This window comes from Semicossyphus pulcher, unplaced genomic scaffold, assembly GCF_022749685.1.
Source record: "Semicossyphus pulcher isolate SPU_LCO1_2020_fin unplaced genomic scaffold, fSemPul1.0.p SCAF_2, whole genome shotgun sequence".
Lineage (NCBI taxonomy): Eukaryota > Metazoa > Chordata > Actinopteri > Labriformes > Labridae > Semicossyphus > Semicossyphus pulcher.
This window is the reverse complement of record NW_027211693.1, coordinates 18,008,013-18,026,382: the sequence shown is the minus strand read 5'-3', so window position 1 is coordinate 18,026,382 and position 18,370 is coordinate 18,008,013. Positions and strand designations below refer to the sequence as shown.

General features: G+C 41.9%; 1 protein-coding gene across 1 annotated transcript; it reads left to right on the top strand.

Moving 5' to 3' along the window:
* The first annotated feature begins 616 nt into the window (after nucleotides 1-616).
* Nucleotides 617-17,536, top strand: f8 (coagulation factor VIII, procoagulant component). The gene is made up of 27 exons (XM_069670588.1): nucleotides 617-793; nucleotides 1,087-1,181; nucleotides 1,428-1,550; nucleotides 2,531-2,743; nucleotides 3,595-3,777; nucleotides 3,927-4,030; nucleotides 5,317-5,437; nucleotides 5,536-5,785; nucleotides 5,876-6,041; nucleotides 6,140-6,227; nucleotides 7,194-7,411; nucleotides 7,505-7,649; nucleotides 8,065-8,274; nucleotides 8,515-9,311; nucleotides 9,409-9,551; nucleotides 10,881-11,046; nucleotides 11,166-11,405; nucleotides 11,637-11,865; nucleotides 11,952-12,134; nucleotides 12,399-12,515; nucleotides 13,268-13,339; nucleotides 13,437-13,522; nucleotides 13,609-13,764; nucleotides 14,017-14,161; nucleotides 14,267-14,415; nucleotides 16,639-16,821; nucleotides 16,916-17,536. Exons 1-27 carry the CDS (start codon nucleotides 630-632, stop codon nucleotides 17,063-17,065), a joined length of 4,896 nt encoding a protein of 1,631 aa, XP_069526689.1. The 5' UTR covers nucleotides 617-629; the 3' UTR covers nucleotides 17,066-17,536.
* The last annotated feature ends 834 nt before the right edge of the window (nucleotides 17,537-18,370 follow it).

Genomic DNA, 18,370 nt, shown 5'->3' with positions numbered 1-18,370 from the left:
GTTATATTAATGTTGGATTCATTATTTACGTTTTACAAGCCATTTAAACCCTAAAAAAAACAGCAATCCTTTAGCTGGTGTTTACCATGTCTGTTACGTAACATTTTAGTTGCAATTGTTGCCAATCCTTGGATTGATACTTGTTTCTCATTACTCGATTCTCATTTACAAATAAGCGATTAAATAGTCAATTATAAATGTTAACTAGTTAACAATAAATTGATTTGATTGATTGGTCCAGATAATCCAGCTTGACCATCTCACAAAACAAAGGAATTTTCCAAACCTGGCAACCCAAAGTGTGTTAATGCTAAAGACTATGGAGCATTGATTAATAGGAAAGCAACACTTTTATTACGTAATTACGTAGAACAGTTAGAGCAGCAGTTTTTAGTTCTATTGTATTTCGTCAACGTATATTGCAGCAATAGCTCGTGTCCAAGACAAATTTCCCTGAATGGAATCTGATTTTATCATAGCAGAGCGCGCGCAATCTCACCCACATACTCTCACCACGCGACTCCAGCTTCCCCGTTACTTGTCCACCCTCCACCCTCCTCCTTCCTTTAAATATTTCAGCCCAGAGGAGGTGTAGCAGAGCCGGGGCAGTGTTTGACCCGCACGACGCGATGACAGCAACTCTGCTCCTGCTGCTGCTGCCGCTGCTGGTGTTTTCCTCCGCGGGAGAAGCTCAACAAAACCCCGCTACTGTAAGAGAGTATTATGTTGCAGCTGTGGAAATCGGCTGGGACTATGTCTACCTGGATGAGGCTGACCCAGCGACCGAGCAAAGGTAAATATTTCTTTGTTTAATTAAGCGAACCCACTCTGTTATATCATTCAGACCTCATAGACCTTTTACAAAGACTGGTTAAATTACTTTTGTTAAGTTAGCTAAAAGAATTAATATAAGGCTAACTTTTAATACAAGCTTTGATGGGGGAGTCTTTGAAAAGTGGTTAAAAACAATGACAAATTTACAATGAATGAACATGGGTAATGTTAAGAGAGGTGTTTTATGGTTGTTTTCTACTTAATTGATATTATTATGTTTAATTTATTCCCTGCTTTTTTTTCCCTCTGGAGATTTAAAGATATTCCTCAAAAATACATCAAGGCAGTTTACAGAGAGTACACAGATTCGACATACACTGTCCCCAAACCAAGACCAGCATGGACAGGTGGGTCTCCTTTGATATTCTTGAGATTCTATCCTAAATATTTCATAAGTTTATGTCATTTTATCACATTGTGATAAACCAATCTTTTAATGTATTACGGTATTTTTGAAAGCAAGCTAAAATAAGATACAAAAGACGGGCAGAACATGCAATGTACAGTAATAATATTTCAATTCATAGTGACCAATGTAATGAATAATTGCGGTGTGTTTGCCTGACTTTTCAGCAAAAACAATTTGATTTCAGGTATTCAAGGCCCAGTGATTGTTGCCAAGGTCCGTGACAGGGTGTTGGTCCACTTCAAAAACCTGGCCTCTCAGCCCTACAGTATCAGCCCGGTGGGGATCAGCTACTGGAAACAGTCTGAAGGTATTAAACGTGAACTTTCTCTCAAGCCCTTAAGTCAAACAGTGAGCATTACTCAGCAGCATCCTGATCTTCTTGTTCTTGTTTTTGACTCAGCATTTTGACTCACAATGACTTGGTAATGTGAAGTCCGTGTCACAGCATAAATGAGTCAGTAGTGAACCATAAAAAGTCTGTAAGATTAGTGAATCAAACCTATTTTTATAGCGTTAAGGAAAATCCAAATCTGATCTCCTTACTCACGTGTCTTTTTTTGATGAAGTCTGAGACCAAAGAGCGGCACAGAGAGGCACAGAGAGGCACAGAGAAGCTATTTTATGGGAAAGGCAAGGGTGTAAATGTCCAATTACTACAGAATCATTGTGTTCAGTTAATTGGAATCACACAGAAAAAAAGTGTCCTCCTTATTCTTCAGAAATAACAGCGAGCAACAGTTATCGTTATCTTAAATGTGCAGATTCCTCGCAGCATGACAAGCCAAACGGTCAGTCTCACAACATCAGTTCTCCACCTTAAACACACAGAAATCTATTGCGGTTATGAGAATACCTGACTGCAAAGGAAATGTTTGGATATCCCTACTGCTTTTAAAAGTTAATACTCTTCACAGCAGGTGTTGGCTTGTGTCCTAATGCCAAGTGGTTACTTCCTGTAAATGTCCTCATGTCTTCCTGCCTCAGCGTTGATTCCCATAAGGGGGTTCAACATAATCTGAAAAGCTGTACTTGTCAAGTCTAAGAATAAGCTCTCATGAGACAGTATTTTCACATTCACGTGTAGTATTCAGGGGGAAGACATCATTACACATTATGATGAGTCAGTGCCAGACCACATACATTTTGGCCTTACTTTTACTATTACTCAATTTTCCACTATTCACTCTTCTTTTCCTCCTTCAAGAAGATTACACCAAATTACTTTTCCTTCTCCTGCGTTGACTCACCCTTCATGTTAAGGAGTCATGCTTCGTCTTTTCTTTCCAGGAGCCGGGTATGACGACTCCACAGCGGGACAGGAGAAGGAGGATGATGCCGTCCCTCCTGGTGGATACTATGAGTACATGTGGGATATCAACCCCAAAGACGGTCCAACCCCAAGTGATCCCGAGTGTCTCACCTACTCCTACTCATCCCAGGTGGACACGGTGCGAGATGCAAACTCAGGACTCATCGGTGCCCTGCTTATCTGCAAATCAAGTATGTTTGGGCGGGGGGAGCGTCTAAATTCAGCCACTGTGGAGAAATGAATGTCTATAGTCAAGGAATGTGTCTTGCCGCAGATTTGAGGGAGCAGGTTTCAAGGACTGTAACAACAGTAAGATATAAGCCATAGGTGGGAGAATTCAACAGTGACCCAGGGAAACTTAAACAGAACATTTAACCAAGGGAAAAAAAGATTGAACCATGAACACTAACCCGTTTGGGAGGTCTCCTTTTTGAGTGCACAGTTAAATTATAACAGCTAGCCCTTAGCTAAAACAAGCATCTAGCTGCTGGTTAGCCTAGCCTTTGTCTAGTTGAACGTTAGCCTAGTTATCCTTAAACTAGCTTAACTTTTCTCTTTCTTAAAATTCTCTTGCTCAAGTGATATTATGAGATTATTTCCAGCTTTAGAAGAGCTTATAGTTAAAAATGATGTGGTTACAGTCATGCTGGCAGCAGGTTGATCTGTAGGATACTTAGGTACTTAGATACATTAAGCTAATGCTAATTTCAGCATCTTAACGACAAGGCTAGCATGCTAAAGTTAATCACGTATAATGTATGCCATGTTTACCATCTGAGGTTAGCTTGAAAGTATAACCTGACCTAACATTTGCTAGTAATTAAAAAACCCACAAAATACACCTGATTTCATTATTGTCATTTTTATTTGGATGTTAACGAAATTATTGAACAATTCATTTTGACACAATTGTTGCAGAATTTATAGGGAATCAAATATGTACATGATAAAGCTGCAGATGTTCTTGAAGCTCCTGTAATATTAGACAGCACAAAAGCTTTGCAAGCACCTCTTATCTTGTCATCTGTGTGTGTTTTCCCAGCTGCCTTCACCGAAGATGGCCAGAGGAAGAATCCGGCATTCGTCCTGCTGTTTGCAGTGTTCGATGAGACAAAGAGCTGGTACGGAGAGGTAGGGGAGAGAAGGAGCAGAGAGAAGTTCAAGAGGAGTGGCAACAAGAAAGAATACCACACCATCAATGGATATGTCAACTCTACGTTACCCGGTAATGAACCAGTCCACACTGGCTGTAGACCAGGAGTTTGCTATGTTAAGTGTTGCTAACACGGTGCTCGCTGTGTCACTGACTCTTCTGTATGTGGTCAACACAGTGACATGGCCTCATTTTCTTTCTCCTCCTGTTTGTGTTTGCAGGTTTGAAAGTGTGTCAGGGACATAATCATGTGTTTTGGCATCTGATTGGGATGGGCACAGCTCCAGAGATCCACTCCATTCAGTTTCAGGATCACACCCTGCAGGTAATTCACATTTTCGCAGCTTAAACAGATTTAAAGGTTAAAGGAGATTTTTTTTTTTCTAATTTCCAAAATGTGATATTATACTGGATGAATAATGAAAATTTAAAAAATGGATTCACTTGTTTATTTCCTCACTTGTCTTGTCAAAATCTGATTTCTCTTTCAAAAAAAAAAGAACAATTGGTACTTCGAGATTATTCATTTTATTGGCTGGACTTAAAGCGCTAAGACAATGAAGTGATAATCTCGAAGATCTCGGTTTCTTCTCTTTGGCGACACCTGTGGCAAAAAACGGTAATTGCGGGAGCACACTTCGCAGATGTGTCCCAGACAGTGTTGCATGTGTGACGTCCACGGTTGTAACTCCTAATTTTCCTCGCTGACGGTCTCTTTCCTTTTCAGACTGTTTGCCTTCATATGAACGTCGAATTTGTTTCTTTTTCTTTGGATTTTCACTTATTTTTGAAGTCGTATCTGGAGCCATTGGTTTTTTCTTTGTTTGTTCAGCCATAGTAGATCACTCTTTACTCGCAACTCTTGCAGAGATCGGAAAAACGGCCGCTTAGCTTCGCCTAACTGGCAGACCAGCCACTGCTGGGTGATGGAAAACGCGTCACTAACTTGAGACCGCTTGTGGAAATTGCCACAGACACCCAGTTCATAATACTGCAAATGCAAAGGCTTTCATCAGTGGGCCATAGGCTCAATCAGCATTGTGTTACCTCATTCGGCAATAGATAGTGACTTAACAGACATTTATTTAAATGAAAATCTTAATTACTTTAAGTACAGTCAAACAATATTAAACAACATTTGTCCTTACTTTGAAAAACTTTTTTAAAGTTATGCAGCTTGCTTAAATGCGTTTTAAGAAATGTGCTGTGTTTCTGAGAGGTAGATGAGAGGATTTATACCACTCTCATATCTGTACGTTAAGTAATTAGCTGGTGCCACAAGGTAATTAGCTTAGCCTAGCAAAATAACTGGTGTAAACAGAGCCTTGCTTTGTTAAAATTAAAAGAATATAGCTTCCAGCACCTCCACATCTCACTAATTCAACCTATTTGAACCTTTCTCAAACAAAGCTAATTGCTCCCTGGTTCCAGTTTGATAGCACACATACGTGAAGGTGGTATCGATCGTCTCATCTGACTCAAAGCAAACAAATAATTATATTACAGGGATGATTATTCAAAAGCATATTATTGTTGTTAATTCTCTGCTACAACCTATTAATATCAACATGTCTTTATACAAATCTATTCTATTGCCTTTGTGTTTTTTAGGTGTTGACCCATCGTAAAGCCACCATGGAGTTGACCCCTATGACCTTCATCACCGCAGAACTGAGACCTGCGACTGTCGGCCGCTTCCTCATCAACTGTCAGATAAACGCTCACCGCCACGGTAAGAAAGGGCCGAAATCTTTTTCTAATCCGATGAATTAAATGTACTCTATTTAAAAGGTAACTTTGATTCTTATTTAACATTATTTCTCTCCCCAGATGGTATGAATGCTTTGTTCACGGTGGAGAAATGCGTTCAGCCTGCCGTGCTGCGTAATGCCAAATACAAGGATGACGAGGACTACAAGGACGACTACGCTGATGACAGTTTGTTCAACACCATCAGCTATCAGGCACCACGAGCGCAAGTCAGAACCAACAGGGGAGAGCAGTCGAGAACCTGGGAGCATTTCATCGCCGTTGAAGAGGTGACCTGGGACTACGCTTCTCACCTCAAACCCACAGACAGGTAGGGAAGATGAAGGGAGGGGAAGGAGAGGAATAAAAGCATGTGGGTCGTTAAATTGATCTGAACTTTCTCTTCTCTTTCATACATCAGCAAGTTGCAGTCTGAATACTTGCCTGCAGCTCCACATCACCTGGGCTACAGGTATAAAAAGGTGGCTTATGTGGAATACACAGACGGATCTTTCACTAAGAGGAAGAGCTCTGCCCCGTCACTGCTGGGGCCGCTTCTGAAAGGAAAAGTCAACGATCAAATCCATGTGAGTATAAGTATTTATGCATAATCAATTTTGTTATTTTTAAATGTTATCTAGCCATTATCAGTGTTGTGCTGATCACCATTGATTTGTGTCTCCAGATCACTTTCAAAAACTTGGCAGATCGCCCTTTCAATATCTACCCCAATGGCATCACCAAGATATATCCACAGCAGAAATCCACAAATGGTAAGATTCAGCATGAAAGAAACAACAGTGAAAAATGTCATTTTAATCCTTTTAGATCACATCCCCGGTAATATTGTGCATCTATTTGACAATATAGGCCAAAAAAATTCTATTATCTTCGTATTCTTATATCAAAATCCGATCATTTTTTCTTCCTATAAATAAAAAAAATATCCTGCGTGCTTACGTAAGCTAGAACCAACCAATTTCAACCAATCAATCTGCAACATTTAGCCGCAGAGCACCAAGAACGCTCGGTCAGTTAGCTAGCTACCGCGCTGTGGAGAACGTCTGTCTACGCCCACTTCTCAACGATCAAATCAAATCCCTCTTATGATATGTCCCGCCTGCACGTCCTGTTTCACTCGGAAATACGTCACGATACGGAAGCTAGATACTTTCGAAATGCCGTTTCAGCTCGACTTTAACTTAGAGGCACCGTACCAACAGGACTTTTTTTAATTGGTCAGCAATTTGAAGGGATTGCTCAACAGTGAGAACACTGGAGAATAGTCATGTAGAGTAGTAGAAGATTATGATTATTCAAACATACCTGCCTGCCCATGTCAGATTGAAAGTGAAAGTTCATTTAATTTATCACACATGGTAGACAACAGGACTTCTCTGGCCCTTTTTGCTCCCGCTATTAAGTTGTATGAACATGACAGTTTTTTCGATTGAGAAGTTATTTAGACAATTTTAAAATGCTAACTTTGTTAACCTCTAATAAAATAATGTTGCAGAGCCTCTATTAATAATAATAATAATAACTTTATTTATATAGCACCTTTAAAAACAAGAGTTTACAAAGTGCTTTGACAGCCAAGCAAACAAAGTAAAGCAGAGAACAAGCAGATCATAAAACCAGCAGATCATAATTAGATCATATTAGTCTTACTCACAAGTAATTTCTATCTATGCAAAACTAGAAATCAATATTCATTCTAATCTAATCCAATCAAACAGCTGCAGAGAAGGACCTGCGCTCAATGGGAGTGCCCCCCAATGGGACGTTTGTCTATGTGTGGAGGCTGACAATAGAAGATGGGCCTTTGAAAGGAGACCCCCAGTGTCTAACGCAGCTGTATCAGAGCACCATCTCCCCTGAGAGGGACTTGGCCTCTGGGCTGGTGGGCACCCTGCTCATCTGCAAGCAAGGAGCCATCGACACCAGAGGACGCCTGGTGAGAAGAACACTTGTAAATCGCTGCTTTTCAGGCAACTGAAATATTGTCTCACCTTCGTCTATCTTTGTTTTTAATTGTTGTTGCATACAGTTTGGCCCAGATAAAGAGTGGAGCGTGATATTTGCTGTGTTCGATGAGAACAGAAGTTGGTACTTCAATGAAAACATGCAGGATTCCAGCCTAACCTCCTACAACACCACAGACCCTGATTTCTACAACTCCAATGTAATTTACAGTAAGTTGAGTGCAAAGGTTACCTTTGTATGTTTTCTTTACAAAGCTATAGAAATATTGGCAGAATGAATGATGTGAGATTTCTATGAACCTGCAGAAACTCATTTTTATGGCCATTTTTGGTGTGAAATATTTGAGTACTGATGTGAAATGCTCCACCATGTTTACGAGTTAGTCTTTAGTGCTGTCTGTCTGCTTTTTAGTCCTCGCCATGCAGCATACGTCGTTTTTTTACACAGCCCGTTACAGCCTAAAATGAGGCTGCAAGAGCGAACCTAAACTGTAAAATTGGGGGTTGAACAGCTAAACAAAAAGCTTAAACTTGTGATGTTTGTGATTGTTTAAAGAAAACCAGCTCATTGTACATTAAACCATCAAACATACATTTTACAAACTGATTTTTCTTGTACCTTCAGGTGTAAACGGCATCATGTTCAGCGGGCGTCAGTTTGTGATTTGTAAGACTGACGTCACCTTCTGGCATGTGGTCAACGTGGGCACCCAGAGCGCCTTCCTCTCAGTTTACTTCACGGGAAACCTCTTTCAGTACCAAGACCTGCACCAGTCCGTCCTCACCCTCTTCCCCATGACTGGAGTGACCGTTACAATGGAACCCGAGGTGATGGGTAAGTTTATATCAATAAACCTTTTTTCCCTTTGGAGGCACAAATCATCCCATTAATTGGATAATGTCGGTGTGGAAAGCCAAGCTTGAGATACCACTGCTGGCCCAGGAGATGCCAGCTTGTATCACAATACTAAATATATCATATTGTCATATTCCCCAAGTAGCAGCTGATGTGTGGGTTTACATAGAAGTAAAAGGTGCAGACATCATGTTAATTCTTTCTGACGTCTTCTCTCAGGTGAGTGGGAAGTCAGTGCCTTCGATGGCACCCTAAAGAGCCGAGGTATGAGTGTCCATTACACCGTCCTTCCCTGCGACAACGGAGACCTCCCACTAGTCGACCGAGGCGAAGATGAAGACATCTCTCAGTACATCGATCTGATGGATCTGCAGCCCAGGAGCAGAAGAGCTCATAATCACACTGTGATGGTTCCACTGTGCAACAACAACACTCAGTCAGTAAACACTTCCAGTCAAAATGCCACTGATGATAAATCTGAGGGGACTGTAGGACAGTCAGGATGTCAGCTGACATCAGTGGAAGAGCCAGACGAAGGAATCCCGCTGGACATCCTGGAGGAGATACAAAGAAAGGAAGAGTGGGCTGAGCCTCAGAACGGGACTGAACCTGGAGGAGAGGGAGCAGGCAGACAGAGACGACAGGCCGAGGGAAACTGGACGGATGGAGACATCAGTTCTGGAGAAGATGGAGGTACTGGGATAGAGCTTGTAGACCAGGCTCTGGAAAATATAACTAACACTAGCACTGAGGAAATTAGTGAAACATCAAGTGTAACTAATGCCACAAAGGAGGAGCTTGAAGAGAACAACGAGATCTTACTGAATGGCAATCCGCGGCTGAAAATGAAGATCTCAGCTGTAGAAATAACGAATTCAGAAGAGGTTAACCAAAACCACATTCAGTCTGAACGTGAGCGACTTACAGCTGATCTGAAGCATGTGGAATACAACTACACTGCTAACAACACAGCAAAGACAGACCTGTCCATTGAGTATGACGACTATGGCCAAGAGGTACTATTTGTGTCTATATGACTTATATCTGTTTATGAAATGTATGCAGTTCCATATTTTGTTGCTAACCCACATTAAACACTATATTTCATCGTAGGTGAATGGCTCGTCAGATATATTTGGCACAGAGTACATTGACCCGCGCTCCGGACAGGCCAGATATGAAACCTACTACATCGCTGCAGAAGAGATCACATGGGACTACGGCATCAGAAAACCACATCAGCTCATCAAACACAGGCAGGAATAATATTCCATCCATGTTTACACACAGGACTTTGAAGGAACTGTTTGATCATTCAAGAAAAATTTGAAGTCCGACTTTCAAAGAGAGTTTCTCTGTGTGTTATTGAGCAACAGTCTGCAGATGATTAGCTTAGTACAAAGACTGGAAGCAGGGAGAAACAAATCATTGGTCTGAGTCCAAAAATCTGCCTACCAGTGCTTCTAAAGGTCACTGATTAACATATTGTATCCTGTTTATTTAACTTATACACAGACGTGTACAAAGTACAACTCTGATTTTTGTAACTAGCACTAGCTCCGTACTTCTCGCAATCTGACTCAGCAGGAAAGCAAATTGTCCCAAAAATGTCACTAAAGTTATGCTTTATCTCCTCTTAGCCAAAGTTAAGCATGCTAAATTTTATGATATCACATTTTAACTTCAGGTATCTTCATTTGCTTACGTTGACATGTTAGCATCGACAAGCTAACATGCTAAAATCAGTACGGCCCTGTGTCCACATAGCGCTTTTTTCTGAGCACCAGCGTCTTTCAATTATTCCCAATGAGGACAGAGCGTTGTGACCACCCAGAAGTGCTTCATCCATGCCTTATTGCTGCGCCAATTCCGAGCGCTTTGATTTGATAATCTCTTTTTCAGGCTTTTTTAAGGCAACCAATCAGATGGGGCCTCACTTGTCACCCTGGTTACCACCAAACATGGAGGAGCAACTCGTTTTGTTACCGAAGCTGTACGCTATGACAAACAAACAGCATCACAATAGAGGCCGAAAAGCCCATTTGTGGGAGCAGATCGGCCAGACGCTAAATGTTGTTGATAACTTATTGTTGTCATAGAAACAAAACCAGCGTGCAGTGTTTTTTTCTCTCACCACACAAACGCTTCATCCCAGCGCCCTGCCGGTGGTTTTCTGCCAGAAAAAGGAGCTATGTGGACACGGGGCTTTAGTTTACATAAAACAGGCACTCACACGCATGCCAGCGAGGTTTTATATGGCATTTAACGTTCATGATTATAGGTTAGCATACCAATTTCCACGAGGAACCCTTTCATTCCCTTTGGCACCACCCTTAAGCCAAACGATACTTACACTGCTATGGTATAGTTTGGTCTCTGTCATCTTTATCCAAACAAATTCCCCCACATACGGCTTCTGTTTAGACCCACCTACAAAACAACTTCTGTCTAATAAAGTCAACATTATTAAGCATAGTACAAACAGTTGTTGCTGATGGTCAAAGAAAACAAAATCCTGCACAATTAAGGAAGAAAAAATGTTATTTCTAGATCCCATGTTATCATCATCTCATTCCTCTCTTTAGAGAGATGCGTCGAGGGATGAGGAAGTTCCTGCCGGAGTATAAGAAGGTGGTGTTTCGAGCCTACTGGGACGAACAGTTTCTACTTCCTATAGGCCGAGGGGAGCTCCAACAACACCTGGGAATCATGGGACCTTTGATCAGGGCTGAGATTAATGCGCGTTTCACTGTGAGTAATGCTGCTGTCAAGCAAAATAAAGAAAAAAACGATGTCGTAATCCAATAAGAACTGTCTAGTGTTTTAATGGTGTTTGGTGACTTATCTTTACCTTCTCTGTCTTTTTCAAGGTGATCTTTAAGAACAAGGCATCCCGACCTTACTCCTTTCACCTTCAGGGAGTCTATGACCACGGCCATGGAGCCGGCATTGCCCAATCCCACTCCACCTTGGCTCCACCTGGGGTCCCAGGTGAGCCTGTGCCTCCTGGGGAGGCTCGGACCTACAATTGGAGAATAACCAAGAAACAAGGCCCAACCGACAGTGAATTTGACTGCAAGGCCGGGGCTTACTACTCCACTGTGGACAAGGTCTGTTTGGTTATCTTCCATGGATTTACAGTATATGTGCTTCTGTGTGTGGATACTCAGCTGTGATTGCATGCAGGAATTAATCTGTGTAGAAAAAAATGTAGTACTCTGTCTTCTGATAAGTTAAATATCTATGAACTCATATCCAAAAGGTTTCATCTTTTTTAAATGGATGGAAAATCTCGAGGTATATGAAGAGGAGAAAACTCATATTTCTATACTGTGTTCCAGGAGAAGGACCTTCATTCAGGTCTAATTGGTCCACTGGTGATCTGTAAGCCCAACACCCTCCAGACTCGTCGTAGAATGCAGCCAAATATCCAGGAGTTCTCTCTTCTCTTCCACACCTTCGATGAAACTAAAAGCTGGTACCTGGAGGAGAACCTGCAAAAGCACTGTGCTCCACCCTGTCAGGTCAACACTGAGGACCCCTGGTATCACACCAGCAACAAGTTTGCAGGTAGAGCCAACAGCATTAGTTGTCATGTTCTAATAAAAGCCTTTTTTTTATTTCTGACACATAATGCCTTTATATTTTGTCCATAGCAATAAATGGTTATGTGGCGGAGACACTCCCCGGTCTGTTGGTCACTCAGAACGTACAAGCCAGGTGGCACCTGCTGAATGTAGGAAGCGACGGAGAGTACCACGCTGTGCACTTCCACGGTCTGCCTTTCACTGTTCACACCAACCAGGAACACCGTATGGGGGTCTACAACCTCTACCCTGGTAAATGCGCACACTTATTTACACTTTATGTCTATATTATACACTTTATATGCATTCAGAAACAGATTTTCATCCTTTAATTCACATACATTTTTGCAATGTCAGCATCACACCTGTTTCTTGGGGTTTCCTGAACAGATTATTATATGCAGCAATTAAATTCTAGTTCTATTTCAAATATTAGTTTTTTTATTACATTACTTGCACTGTAAAAACCTTATCTTGACTATTTAATGTATGCTAACATTGCTCTTTGTCCAACAGGAGTGTTCGGCACGGTGGAGATGTTTCCTCCCACAGTTGGAACGTGGCTGGTCGAGTGCACTATAGGAGAGTACCAGCTGGCCGGCATGAGAGCTAAACTACTGGTCAATAATCCAAGTAAGTTAACACTGTATACATGTATTATTTTTATATAAAGCCATTTGATGTATGATCTAATAGACAATCAGGGCAGCAGTAATAGGGGGATTACTGTAGGTGATTCTTTCAGCCTTATGTAAGTGGGTGTGGTGGGTCATTTCGTTGTTCCCCTGACTTTTCATAAAGGGCCAACAATTGTTCAGAATTTACCAAGTACAGAAGCATCATTTTAGAAGTAGATTAAGGTTAATTATTTATTTTGTGATGTGTAATGACTGTTACAGCTTCACGGAACTACAGACTTGATCAAGAAATGACAGAGATTTCGAAACACTGGGAACTACACACAGTTGTATTACACTATGTTGTAACTTTACTTTCACTTTATTGTTTCATGACATGATGAGGCAGAGGCGTTTTCCCACATTTTCAAGTGGATGTTGTGTAATATAAGGGGCTTTTTTAAATAAGAGGACTTCCCATTTTGCTAGGCCAAATATCTGATGTAAAACTGAAGTGTCACACGCACGTCATCATTTCTAGAAACAGCACAACATCCAAAAGTTTGAAGCAGGCGCCCCATGTACAGAGGCTTCAGTCCTCGATGCACTGATCGCAGGTTCGACTCCCGGTCTGCCGATCATTGGTGCATGTCATCCCCTACTTTCTCTCTCTCTATATATATGTACATATATTTGACGTTTCAATTATGCACACCAGGAAATGAAACATACACTAATGAGCTGTAATTCTCTTGTGCTATTATGCAGAATGTCTCAGGCCTCTGGGGATGAAATCAGGAAGGATCGAGGACTCCCAGATCACAGCGTCAGATCACATAGGTGAGGCTGTGTTTTTTTTAACTTTGCACTAAAATGTAAAAACCCTGGAGTTATTATATAAGACTATAACCATGTTTACACATGTTTACGGTTCCAGATAGCTGGCTGCCTTCACTTGCAAGACTGGATCAGTCTGGCTACATCAATGCTTGGATGGGCAAGGACGGTAATTCATGGCTACAGGTAACTGAACATTGTATAATCTTTTGCCCTAGTAGAGCACGGAAGTAGAGCACGGTTAAACTGAACTGTAATGGTTTTGGCATCAGGTTGACCTCCAGAAGCCGACCCTGCTGCATGCTGTGAAGACGCAGGGAGTCCGAGCGAAGCTGAGGGACCACTTTATCAGAATCTACAGCATTTCCTACAGCCTGGACGCGGAGACCTGGACCACCTACAGAGGAAACAGCACAAAGCATGTGCATGTACGTCCTCTACTGTGGCACACACACACACTGTATATCAGTTTGACAGCTATTAAGGAAGTCAGGAAGGCAACAATAAGAAAAATGTGTCAGCGTAAAAATGGTTGCTTTTTATAAATATTTAATGCACCAAGAGGCACAACAATGTGTTGCTATGGTTTGTTCTGGGCAATGCTTAACTGTTTATTTGTACTAAAATCTGCAGAACTATCATCCTAATTGTTTGCTGAATTCTTTGTGCGTCTGTTTTAGAGATTTCATGGCGACTTGCACAGCCCCAGAGTGAAAGAAAACAGCATCAATCCACCATTTGTGGCTCGCTACGTCAGGATTCATCCGATAGACTATCAGCAAAGGCCTGCTCTGCGCCTGGAGCTGCTGGGCTGCGATCTCAACAGTGAGTTGTAGCAACAGCAGCAGAATTCAATGCTGAGCTAATTGCATTATCTAGTGCTGAGATTGACTCTGGTATATGTTTGTGTGTGTGTGTGTGTGTGATTAGGCTGCTCTATACCTCTCGGCCTCAAGAATGGGCAGATCCCTGACAAAAGCATTCGTGCCTCCTCGTATTATTCATCTATGCTGCGTAGCTGGAGCCCCCATCTCGCCCGACTCAATCAGGAAGGCGGCGCCAACGCCTGGAGGCCAAAGGTAACCACAAACATACACATACAGCAGGGCTGTACAAGCTGGACCACCTCAATGTTTGGAAGGTTTCAAATCTGCTAACTTTTCCATAAAAGTGGTCTGCTAAGCCCCGCCTCGCTCTACCGTGATTGGCTCTTTAGGAACCTTTAGTTTTAAGGAACTAAATGGTTCCTGTGGCACATTGTTGTCTGCGTTTCCACAGCGGCCTAAAGTCCCGAGAAGATTATGCAAATCAGGCCAATGACGTATGGCAAAGCAATAGAAATAACTGCACTACACCGCCAGTCCAGTAGGTGGCGGTAAGAAAAAGATGAAGGCCATACAACAAAGATGACGCCATAAAATGTGTCATCATCATCATTCGTGCCACACTACAGTTAGGCTGTTAGCATGGAGGAGATTCAACTTGCTGTTTTACATTGAGCTTTATTGCATTGCAAATGGATTCTTTGAATCAACACTGGAAAGGAGACAAGCGCTCGTAGCAAAACAGATTCAAAATGCCCGAAATGTTCGACTTAAAGCAAGAAGATGGATTTTAAATAACATTACAGAGATCGACTGGGAGCTTCTCTGACTGCATCTCAAGGCACGGTGATAACAGTGAGCTTGCAGCGGCAGTCTTTAAAATATGGTGAATTTAAACACTGTGAGTACTCAATTAATCAGAAACAATCAGCACTGCAGGTGCTGCCTTGAAAGTTCCTGGACCTTTGGAAAGTACTACCCCCCCGAACAGCGACTTTTCAGGTGGTAAATCAATTTGGCCCCGGTTCAAAGTGCACAGAGTTCCTCAAAAGGTTCCTGGGGAAAGTTCCTGCTGTTGAAAAGCACCTTATGTCATAAATTTTGCCTTCTGCAACCACTGATGTTGTTCCGTGTAAGAGTCAACAATGACTTTTTTGTTTAACCCAAACCATGATCATTTCCAAACCACAAACAAGCTGCAAGGATTTCACAATTTTTACAACTCCATGGTTTGCTTTTGGCACCAAAACTACTCGGTTCGGTTTAAAAAAAGATCATGGTTTTGGTTAATGGAAAAAGTCATGTGACTCACACACCCACACGAACAGTGCTGTCCTCTGAAGCAGCATAATCAAGACTATAGGCTGGTGTTTTCTTGATATTAAGCATGGAATTAAATCGTCAGTATAAGCAATATTTATTTTAACAAAGTCAACATCTTTGGTTTATCATAAACACAGGTTTCATGAAAAGAAAACCTGAAACTCAGAGACAGTCAACGACAGGAATATTATGTCGCTCTGTAGTTCCTCCTCCTCGTCCTCTTCAGCTTATCGTTTTCACACTTCACAACCCTGAACTGCAGAGGTGTGACTTCTCCTTCTGTCTAACTGTGGAGCTGTTATTGAAGGTCGCACGTCAAACAGAAGCACTTGTGATCCGTGGACAGAGGTCGGTCACTGCGGGCCAAATGTTATCTTGCATTGTGTCCTCAAAGGGCTGCAATGAAAACAGATGGACTCGGATGGCCAAGGATTTTCCCATTGTTCTCAAACTTCGGTGTAAACAGGAGAACGTTCTCTTGCAGATGTGTTTATTAAAACTTGAGCGTTTAGATTTTTTAGATTTAAAAAGTAAAGCCTTGTTTGTTGGAGCTTCTCCTGCAGGCGAGCAACTCTTTCCTTAACAATAAAAACTTGACATGACACACAAAGAACTGAAACCCCCCTCATTAGCAGCTCTCTTGGTTCCACCCTGCACAGCCACATTATATCAGTGGAAAAAAGAGGCTTTGCCAGAGAGATTTTCCTGGTTTACAAGCTTCCGAGTCATCTGGGAGGAATGTGGGAGAGATGCTATGTGCTGTTCCCGTTGGCCATCCTTACATGTGCTTGTTTGTTTTTCCTTTGCTTTCGCTACTTGTATTATGTTCACAAGATGGTATCAATTTATTCCAGTTTCATGAAACTTCCTTCCTTTTATTGCACTCATAACTATTGTTCTTACAGTGATATTATTTCAGGTTCTTATGTATCAAATTTCCTGCACTTACACGGGTGATGGGTGATGTGGTTCGGTTCAGGAAGGTTTTTTTGAACAGTGAAAACATTGAATTTTAGACTTGTTAGTCTTGGTTCTGTCGGGTTCCTGTGTTCCGTTATAGCTGCTTGAACAGTCAATTTATAGTTCTTGCATATTCTATATTAATATTGTTTATTTTCTGAAATCTAAAAGTGTTTCCTTTGTTCTTCCACCCAGAACAACAACCCCCACGAGTGGCTGCAGGTTGACTTGGGGAAAGTCAAACGCATCACAGGGGTCGTAACCCAAGGAGCACGGTCACTGCTGACCCAGATGATAGTGACGGAGTTCTCGGTCACCGTTAGTCGTGACGGCCGCTCGTGGAGCAGTGTGTTAGAGACGAGCTCCCAAAGAGAAAAGGTTTGTACATTTTGTGGCAAGAGAGGATCTACTTCCTGTATCTCATCTGTGGATTGTTGCCTTCAGAGTTTGAACTCCCGTCTTTTCTTCTCAGATCTTCCCGGGAAACAACGATTCAGACGAGGAAGCTCTCACTGTGTTCGACCCTCCTCTGTTCGGACAATTCCTCCGTATCCATCCGCGGGGTTGGATCAACGACATCGCCCTGCGCCTTGAGGTGCTGGGCTGTGACACGCAGCAGTGACTGTGACACTCTAAGCTTCACTCACAGACACCACGCAGCAGCATTTTAGTAGCATAATGTATCCTGGTTTCATATTGAAGTTTTTAACTTAAATGTATTCTGTTATTGAGAGCACTTGTGATGTTTTTATATTTAATGAGAGTGTTTATTAGAAGAGTCTTCTGTGGCCACTTTGTTTACATTTTAAACCCTTTTTTTGGTCATTTCAGGCTGATACATTTTGAATGTAACCCTTAAAGGAAAGTAGATTTTTAACAAAGGTATTATTGTAAGATATCAGTTTAAACAGGGCCACAGTGTTTAAACACAGCTGAGCCACACAGTGTTTGCTACTGCTGAGCAAACATTTTCTATACAAGCCTGTGTACATATTTCCGACTGAGTCAGATAGATGTATAAAGTTTGAATGATGGATGTATATTGTTTGGAAAAGTTATATTTATGTATTTTTCTGCTTAAATATAGTTTATATAAACGATGAACCTTGAAAGGTGTCACTGTCTTTTATTTCACATGTTAGTTATGGAAACTTTTTCTACATACAAACCCAGAAAACACTCTCAAAGCCTATTATCAAGTTACGGTGGTACTAGCTCTTGCGTGTCAGGAAAAGACGCAGAGCTTTCTCTCCTTGCTTTTGTTTTCTTCCCTCTTACCCGCTCATTATCTCTGTTCTCTCTTCTCTCCGTCTGTCCTCAGATCAAAATGTTCCTTAACTGTTATTCTGGCTTATCCTCCTCCTGCAGACCCTCCCTGCAGAAACAATGAAGCGCTCTGCTCCAACATTTTTCACTTACAAGTTAATAAACGCAGCCGTGTTGAACGACGGAAAAACAAGTACGTTCAGGATGAAATGATGAGGTGGCTGGAGGGGAAACAGTAAGAAATACAAAGTGTGTGTACTTGTTGAACTTTTTTGGTCTGACTGTGTGAAACATGAACAGGAGCAGCATGTTCGTGGGTCCAACCGAGCGTTATCAGCTCTTTATCAGTGCAGGAAGTTTCCAGGCGGGGGGGGAGTGTTTCGTTTGGAGAATAACAATAGTGGACAGGACGTGCGCTGGCAGACGCATGGCAGTGGCACATTCTGCCTGGCTGTCACACTTTATCTCTCTGAAAACAATAACTCACCATCCTTAATCTCAGCTGCAGACACCTGAATGCAACTGAATAATAGCCAACAGCCATGATGTGACCCAAAAGAAACAGAGGTGAGTGGAGGTCAGGGCCTGCTGCCCTGGTTTGATTACCTATCAGCTGCTGAGAGTGTGATCACACAGTGTGTGAAAGAAGAAAACACAGCAA

Coding starts and splice junctions, on each gene's coding strand:
- f8 (XM_069670588.1), top strand. CDS start 630: ATGACAGCAACTCTGCTCCTGCTGCTGCTGCCGCTGCTGGTGTTTTCC. Junction 8,275..8,514: donor AATGGAACCCGAGGTGATGG/GTAAGTTTATAT, acceptor GTCTTCTCTCAG/GTGAGTGGGAAGTCAGTGCC. Junction 12,135..12,398: donor GGTCTACAACCTCTACCCTG/GTAAATGCGCAC, acceptor TTTGTCCAACAG/GAGTGTTCGGCACGGTGGAG.